This window comes from Arachis stenosperma, chromosome 4 (assembly GCF_014773155.1).
Source record: "Arachis stenosperma cultivar V10309 chromosome 4, arast.V10309.gnm1.PFL2, whole genome shotgun sequence".
Lineage (NCBI taxonomy): Eukaryota > Viridiplantae > Streptophyta > Magnoliopsida > Fabales > Fabaceae > Arachis > Arachis stenosperma.
The window spans coordinates 5,213,754-5,223,504 of NC_080380.1; the positions used below are offsets into that span (position 1 = coordinate 5,213,754).

Below are 9,751 nucleotides of genomic sequence, written 5' to 3' on the forward strand. Positions count from 1 at the left end.
TGTTTTAATTTATAGACATTTTTTATTTAGGTTGGTATTTTTAAATTTTAGGTTTTATTCTTAGGTTGTTATTTTTGAAATTTGAGGTAATCTACATAAATCGTAAGAGTTTAAATTTTAAAAATCAAAATATGCAACCCGATTTCGATATTTAATATTTAAGGTTCTTTACGTAATTTTTGCTTGTTATTTTTAATTATTTATTTCCATTGTTCTTTACCCGTTTCGCATCATAGTTATATTGTATTCTTACAACAATAAGAATCCTATTTCTAACTTTATTTCTTTTATCGATAAAAAATTTCAACCATCGTTACTATCCATCTCTTTAAACAAATTTTAAATCAATTAACAATAAACTTAACAAACCTAATCATTTTCATGTTACTAACACATTTCACATTATTAAAAATCAAACGCGGAGAATATCTGAAGTTTCAAAATATTTGTGCAGCAGCTGTTTACAAAATTGTCAGGTAGACAACGTTTTAAAAACAATTTTATTGTTATTAGCGACCCTAGTACTTAATTTAGAAAATTACTAATAACAAAATTAGGGATATATTGACTACATAAACACCAAACACGAAACAGCAAACCGCAGACTACGTCCTAACCGTCGCCATTCCAATTGGAACTGCCTAATGATACCAGTTCATGAGGGAGTTATTGCAATTCCATAATAAATACAATAATTGTCCATAAACCGTTTTCACAAACTTCCAGCAAACACTTTCTACCGTTTCGGCTTCCACATTTATGATAATAAGTTGCATGCTCTTCAATTTACTCCGTAATAAATGGAATACTTCGTTCCTAAAAAAACTTTCAACCATGACTGGAATGACTTTAAATTTAACTTCATTTGAAAGCAATGCACTGTAATCTATAACAAAATAACGCCTAGCTTCATGACTATATATGGATTGAAAATAATATATCATATAGATTGTAAGTATTACATAATATTGTAACAAGGAGATAATTGTTAGAGTCACGAACCACGAACCCTAAAACCCTCACCCACGAACCGTAACCAACAAACCCGAAACCCCAGAAACAGTTAAGTGTATACCCAACACCAAACCAACGTTATCCACGGCCGTGCAAGGTCTCCCAAGAAGCCAGGCGCTCCCTTAAGCGAGCGTTCTCAGCCTCCAGTTCAGCGACGCGGGAGTCGACGGACAGACTACATATCCGCTCCAACTCCATAACACGTTCCCTGCAACTCTGAGCCACGTAGTAATGGTAGTCGAGGATCTCCCTCCCAGACTCTCCAACAACCGCTTGCAGGGATGACAAAGCGGCATCTTGCCTGGCCATGCGTTCATCGCGGGAGAACTTGCCGTAGGCCACAAAGTTGACTCCGTCCGGTGGGCCCACCACATGAACCACAAACCCATAGTAGCGGACGCCTTGGACGGATACGCAATCGCGGGGCTGAAACACTGGAGGCTCTGTCTTAAGGGCGTCGCATGCCATCCGCAGCGTCTGCTCAAGGTCCTCCATGATGACAAACTGGTCAGGACTCACGGTGGGGACAACTTCTAGACTTCGAAATGACAAAAAACAATAACAATGAGTAGACGTAAAGGAAAACTGGGAAAGAAGATAATGTGAAACCGCCTACCGTCGTCGCGGAGAGGGGCGCTAGGGCCAGTTCCTCCGGAAGAACAACCTGCATCACCAACGCTGGGGCTCCACATTGTTCCAACCCAATGAACACCTGCTCACTCACAGAAGGATGTATAACAACCTTCGATCTTATTAACAAATTCCTCAACAACGAAGTAATCTCAAACATCAAACTTATTTATATTTATATATGACATGCCCCATCACATTCTCCAATCCAATTATGTATACACTCTCATCTCATTCAACAGTCACACCGCTTCCCCAGGGCTTTAAATTCGATAATAAATGCATTAACCTCACCCAACCGTTTTTCCCACCCTCCACCATATGTTGAACGCTTTTTTATCTCTCATTAAATGCGTCTCATCATCTCCTCTGTATGTGATACACAAAACAAATTTCAAAAACATGAAGTTCACATACGTGATATTAAACTACCGTAAACTATGCAGATTACATAAATAATTAACTATTAACTATTCATATGTTAAACGGCTAAGTATCTGCCCGAAACTTTAACATTCTACTGGTTGCACGTGGAATAATGTATACAACAACAGCTTAACAAAAATATACCCATATTTACAACTTTTGTTTAAGAACGGCTGAACAATGTATTATAATAACATTAATAGAGTAACTTTAATTAGGATAGTGCTAGGGGAACATTGTTAAAAAATTTTCTGGTTCATATATTCTTTTCCAATAATTAATACCATTCCTCATTCCCCATACAGTTTTCAGTTTTCACCAAACTACACTTACGCTTACTCTAACGTTTAATATTACGAATGCGATACTCACAACGTATCTGCTACACTCAAGTTCAGGTTTCCAACAGGATAGGTGGACTTATAAATATGGAGCCTATCTACACTCCGATGCCACACTCCAAACACTATACTCTAAAGACGTATCCCCATCCACATCGAAAAAGGAACCAACAGGAACAAACTGAAAATGACAATCCACTGTTGTTCAAATATCGCTTTCATTCCGAACGACATCTGGGAAGCAATAACCATTAAAGTTGCGACAGACTCCATCCGATCCCTGTGCAGTCTCAGAATGACTTGTAAGGCTGCACACGATGCGGGAGAGGCCGATATTGTTCACTGGAGTGTTTCCATACCACCCCCGCATGCTACGCTCTGGTGGTGGTGCCTCAACCCGGAGGCAAAGAGATTCTTTGATCGCTGCATGGCAGCTGGCAACCCAGAGCTTCTGTTTCGGGAGGCACTTCGGGAACTCTTCATCAGACGCAACGAAAACGTTGGCATCCAGATGCTGAACAGTGCAACAAGTACAGGCCATGCAGCAGCCAAATACGCACTGAGCATGATGTTGATGCTTCGCACGGACGACAACGTAGAGAAACAAAAAGGGCTGGAACTGTATCGGGAGCTTGATGCGGCTGGTTCACTCGCTGGCAGTAACGCGAGGTGCTTCTCAATTCTGACAGTATCGTGGCCAGGTGAGGTCCAAATGCCCCGTATAGAAGAACAACACACTGTCTGTGCCTCACCTAGGTGCTCCACCAGGGGCCACATGCCTCTTCTGTATGATTATCGCAGACGTGCGGCAGAGCGAAACTCCGTCCATGCTTTCGGCAGGGCCGCTCATATCCCCTGCATCCAGTGTCGCGCAGACTACGACCTGCAAGCCTTCGTCAATCTCCCATGACTTAATACAATTTAATTACAACCTGCATATTAAACATTAAATAAATGAGTTGCTACAATTGAATTTCCCACTTGTTTTATATTTAGTTTTGATAATTAAGTTTGGAAGTTTATAGATTAGGTTTCCTATAGATTATTTCATAACATTTTATTTCAACCGAAACCCTGCCCATCATCGAACCAAAATTAGGCTACTTTATGCTCCTATCAGAACGACACATGTGAGCCCCACATTCGCTAACTTTCCTACCGTTGGAAATATTACAGTTGCAAAATTTTAATTTCCAGTTCAAATCACAGCCACATTCCTCGTTGCCTATAAAAACCACCAAAACCAACCTCCCATCTTAAACATACTCCACCTCTTAAACCTCCCATCTATACTCTCCCTTGGAATCTCAACATGGTCCGTCCCAAGAAGAAATACCATGTTGTTTTCATAGGGAAGGTCCCTGGTATCTATAGTTCCTGGCCGGCCTGTCATAGGCAAGTTAACGAATTTAGCGGTAACCTCCATAAGTCTTACGAAACCTTCGATGAAGCTCGTTTGGCGTTCGAACAATTCGTATCTGGCAAACAATTACAGACTCAGCTCACCAACAATGGTTCTCTAGTGCATCCAATGCATGCAACATCCATTCGACACAACCCATCACAGATCCCTGACCAACTACTCCCTTTCGACGAAGGTATACAGGAGCAACGTCAAATTGAAGGAGGGGACAACCAATCAACTGTCCGTCAAAGCAACCGATCCAACCAGAGCCGCCGCCAACAAAATCCCTACCACTTTATCCTGTTTATCTTCGTAACCATCCTCGTCCTATGCTTAACTCTGTTTAGGTGGTAGGCTCCTCTTAACCTTAGTTATAACAGCACCTAGAAGCATGTGTTACCCGATTTGTAGCAGTCTTACTTTCCACTGTATTGCCTTGTTTACTTTTTAACGTATATTCTATTGTATTTATTAATTAGTCTAATGCTCACTTCACGCATAACATCAGCTTATTATTCGAGGTGAACTGTTATTAACTCAGCGAAGTCTAGTTTTTCATACGTCATTTTAGCAACTTAAGCCCTTAATCCATTTGCCCTCCTCCTCTGTTCAGGACATCTGAACACATACGGTATATGCAGGCTAAGATTTATAGAAATCGACAAATTTAAATTGAAAAGCGATGATTTTTTGTTCATTCTGATATTTTACATTCCTAGTATGATAGAACGTAACGTTACTGAGGTTTTGATAAAACTTCTATTTTTTTACATTATAAAAAGACAAAACGTCGTTATTGAACAATTAAAGATTGCTTCTAATTATGAAAAGCGACTACGTCATACGCGTTTTGTTAAAAAGACAAATTTGTTATACTGAAAACAAAATAACTTACCCAATGTAAGTAACGACAAAAAACCACAAGAATCATACGATCTGGTGCAATTGGGGATTGAGAATGACACACGTTTAATTAATGATAATAATTTGACGAATCACACACAGCTACAAAAAATCTTTATAATCTGAAAACTGCTATAGGAAATGCAAACTGCATAAAAGATTATTTCGTAGTACAATGCAACGATGCAAGTAAGTGAAAAAAACGACTACATTCTTTACCCACTCTCTGACACCTACAACTAATACGCAGAGATTATTAGCTGCATAAAAACATCAACACGGAAAAAAGATAAAAAACTTCCATGACAAACACAACTGCTTCACTTGCTAGAAGCTGCGTGAAGATGTATAGCACAAAGTAGATGTGTAATTCATCTTTCAGCCCGACTGGGAAGTAGAAAACGAGACTTGATGAAATGGACGTGAGGAAAAGGAATGGCATGACATGAATTTTCCAAGTTAAAACAGAAGTCTAAATACATTTAAATTCCGTACAACCCGGTTGTAACATGTATAGGAAACAGACATTTCTTTTATATTTTCACCATTCTGTAATGAATTGGAGAAGATCTTTCACCAACCCCCTGTCATGAAAGTGACACACTTGAGTTAAAAGTGTTGAAAATTTAAGGCATGTTTGGAAATCTAAAAAAATATCGACCGAAAAGAACAATACAGAACATAAAGTTGGCGAAAACTAAGTCCAAAACAGCTAAAGTGGTTCATCGGCTTTTGTATTTTCTTCATCAAATAAGAAGTATAGTTTTTAAAGGGACAATAGAAAGTCAAGGGAGCTTCTTTAAACGATTCATAAAAATATATAAATTTACAAAAAAAGGGAACTAGAAACATTCGCATAACGATGGGAAAAACAACAAAAAAAAAACAAGAACAAAACAGAAGCATACCTGAACCAGATAAGCATAGAAGACAAACATGGGTTCCAGCCAACACAGCAAACCGTGTCTTTGCCTTCCACTAAACAAAACACAAAACCCGTGGTTTGTTTTACATAGCAAAACAGAAAGAACCAGACTTGAACCTTCAAACAATGTAAAAGAACAGAAGCAACCGAACCTATGCTTGTCACTAAAACTGAAGAACCAAGGCAAAACAATGCAGGAAGATGCAACATTAGTCTGATGCTAATAAAGCTTTCACTGCAATAAAACTAGCAAAACTGAACAAAAAAAGGGGCCACAAGAAGATACACAATCTAAAGAAATCTACAGTCACGTTAAATTCAGTAAGTTTATTTCCAACAGAGAAAAAAGGATGAATATATACAGCCTCATGGCCCCAGCGAGGTCAAGAAACACAGTCACCTGTTCGGCATGTCACGTGAATGAAATTTATAAGGTACAAAAACTGAAACAACATGGCAACAACATATATGTACCTCTCCAACAAAATCTCCTTTTCATGTTGCGCAGAATGTAAATCCCGTTTCTGAAATTTGGTCACTTTAAATTGCTTCGCTGTTGCCATCCCTCCTGACGAAAACAGGATTTATAGCCAAAGACGACGGTACATGTCGGCATAAACTTTGCATTCTTCCCCGTATTTTCCAATGCGCGCACGCAACATTTTCTAATCCCCCGTTGTGGGCCGCGTCCTCGGGAAGTCAGCGAGAAATACATGCACATCAAAAAAAAATTCAGTGTATATATTATTTCTATTGCGTAAATTTTCGACGGCAAAAGAGATTATAAATCATATCAGTTTCAATTTCCTGCATTCCTATTGGATTTTTCGTGCTAACAACAATCATTATAGACCATGTTGGCAACATCACGAGGTACCATCGAATTTCTTAAAACAGAAATTTTCGAGTGGCCTGCGGAAACAAATATTGTTAGAGCTACCAACCGGGATAAAATAGAAGTAAAATGGAGCAAGAAAAAAAATGATAGTGTTTGACTGAAAGAACGCTGAGACAGAGTTGTAGAGTGATCGGAACTAAAGCAAGAGTTTCTCGTGGCATTTAAGTACAACAGAGAATCCAAATTTAAATCCGCGGCGATTCGTTTGACTGCCTCCGAAATTGATTACTCAAGTTTCAGAGGTTTCCATACTGATCACCGTCATATGAATCGGAAAATTATTTCCCATACAGCGGTCATCTTCATGGAAACTTATCAAACTTGAATAATCAATATCGGAGTCACTCAAATGAATCACCAGGAATTTGAATTTAAATTCCCCGTTATACTCAAAAACAACGAAATAATCTTGCTTTAACTCCGATAAGTAAACAACTCCGTAACGACCTTCATTCAAACAAACGCTAAAATCTTCTCTCTACCTCCATGTTACTTCTATTCCATCCCCAGCTGGTAGGTCCAACAATATTCAAGTTTTCAAATTACATTACAATAATTCTTTGATCTCTAACTGGCAGAATAAAACATAACAAAAAAGCCAGCAACTTCTGATGCAACATGAAACAAACCGAATCATCAACTTATTCACCATTTTCGGGCACCAAACAACTATTTGTGAATTTATTTACCAGCACTAATCCCCTTCTTAATTAATTATTTAACAATTGTAAGGCAATCATCAACTGATTCAAAAATATAAATGACACAAGGACAAACTTCAACGTCACTCACCTCGCCAATTGATACACACGAACTGAATGGCCTATGGCAGAACAATATTGGTTTTGCATCCAGATCTCTCATCCCATACATTACGGCAGTATTCTATAACCAAAAATTTATATAAAATAAATTCAACAAACGAATAAGCTCATTCATAACCAAAATTAGAACTTCAGGATCTCCGAATACAGGTGGTTATACTTACAGTTTTTCCAAGGTCTGGGTGTGTTTCCTACACTTGTCCCACCACACTGCACACTCGATCGGTAATCGCTGACATAAACACTCGGGATTTCATCCACCTAATACAACCGACTTCCAGATCCGTCGGAAGGCATCTCTCTCAGCCTCTATCAAACAGATTTCAGATTAACCAAATTTAGAGGAAGTTTGACATCAACAAAGATAAAGACCACACGCCTGAATGGGAGAAGATGGGCCCCACAACTTAGGTAGCAAACAACAACGGCAACCCATTTCTATCCGTATAATGCATGCAGCTGGAAGTACTGGTTCTGCCAGGTATTAAGTTTCAATTACAGACACTGTTAATGACAATCAATCGGCTATTTGAAACAAAATAAAATGACAAATTCAAAGAAATGCAAAAATTCAAAAACCATGATATCAATAACAATTACCAGGAAATTCAAAGAAAACTACACTGCATTACACACCAAACAAAAGAAATCGTTCAAATTAATACCTAACTTGGAGCCTCCATATCTGGAGTCGAACGGGTTCGGTTCGCCGGTATGCCACTGTTGGAAGGGGATGGTCCACGCTTCTTCTTCGCTCTCCGGCGCTGCTTGGACGCGGTTCTTCAACGGGACTCCCATGCGATTAGGGGGCGTCGGTTCCTGGGACTGGGAGTGGCTGTGAGGTGCTGCTTCCACGCGACTTCGACGGTTTGCGAGGGACTGGGATGACTGCGTGGGGTTGGATATCGCATTTAGAGAGCGGGGTTTGTAGTTTCTTCTACCATGGCTGCGCTAGGTTACGACTAATGATATTTAGGTAATCAAATGGGGGTGGGACATGGTTTTTATACCTGACCCGATCCAACATCAACAACCAGGCCCATGCCTTTTACTCCACAAAAAAACCAACTCCATGCTACCACTCCACTACCGCGCTGGCTTAATGGCTGCGGCTCAATGATTTGACAACACACCGCAGCTGCCCCCAATCTCAATAAATTCCTGTATGTTTTGCTTGTCACCTTTTCAATAGGTTTTGGGAACACCTTGCACCCTTTGTCTATGATTCTACACCATAATAATCCTAATAAATCTACACCCTCAAACTTTTTAATGATATATCTGAAGAGTACTGCACTCTGGATCACCAAAGATCCAAAAAAGTGGACTGGATCATCTGAAAACTTTCCTATACTATATACAATGAGAATACAAAAATGACCAATTCAATCTTTATTATTTTTATATCTATTTATTAGTAAATAGAAGAGAATCAATAGACACATTATTAATTAAAAAGAAACTAAGAATCACATTGGCTTATCAATATTTGTTTGTCATGTCAGTTAATTATCTGTTATGTGTCTAGCATAGTAATGATGGTGTCACATCATATCATTCTGATTGATGTTTTAATGTCGAAAAGGAACAAAAGGGTTATATTAAGATGTTTGGAGCTCAATCTCAGATTTTAATAGTACAATTAAAATTTTAAGAATTATTTTAGTATATAGAATATATTAAGATGTTTGGAGCTCAATCTCAGATTTTAATAGTACAATTAAAATTTTAAGAATTATTTTAGTATATAGAACATTAGGTCTAATCTCAAGGATCATTTTAAAATTTTAATCTCATAAATTCTCTTGAACTAAAAATTTTAAGTAAAATACATTATAAATGTTTAAAAAACTCTATTTATTTTTAATAAAAAGATAAATTTTTTATCTTTTTATTATATCAAACATTTTAACAAATATACTGTAAGTAAAGCAAAATATCTTTAAAATATTTATCATTTTGTCTTAGTAAAGTATAAATACTTAGTGAAAAAGGAGAATAATGAATAATAACTTAATAATAAATAATTAAAGTAGGCTACTAAAAACTTTTACAAGTAGAATACTAAAAGTTTTCTTCAATCTTTGATACAGTACATTCTCAATCATAATGTGATATTGATATTTGGTCTAGCTTTAAATTAAGTTCTTTTTAGTCACTTGAATATAAAAAAGTCTTTGGAGGCATTGTTAGGTCTTCAACTTTTTCTTCAAGCATCTTCACAACTTGTTTTATTGAAAGACGATGAGAGAGTTTTAACTAGATATACCATAATACAATAATTATCATCTTTTTAAATATGTTCTTCTCATTTTTTGTGATATAGCTGTTGCTGAATTGATTATAAATCTAGGTAGGAAAGAATACGCTACTTAAATTTTCTGC

General features: G+C 37.6%; 1 protein-coding gene across 1 annotated transcript; it reads left to right on the forward strand.

Annotated features, from left to right (window-relative positions):
* Window positions 1-2,598: 2,598 nt before the first annotated feature.
* LOC130974460 (putative F-box protein At1g67623) lies at window positions 2,599-3,321 on the forward strand. The gene has a single exon (XM_057899338.1). It carries the CDS (start codon window positions 2,599-2,601, stop codon window positions 3,319-3,321), a length of 723 nt encoding a protein of 240 aa, XP_057755321.1.
* The last annotated feature ends 6,430 nt before the right edge of the window (window positions 3,322-9,751 follow it).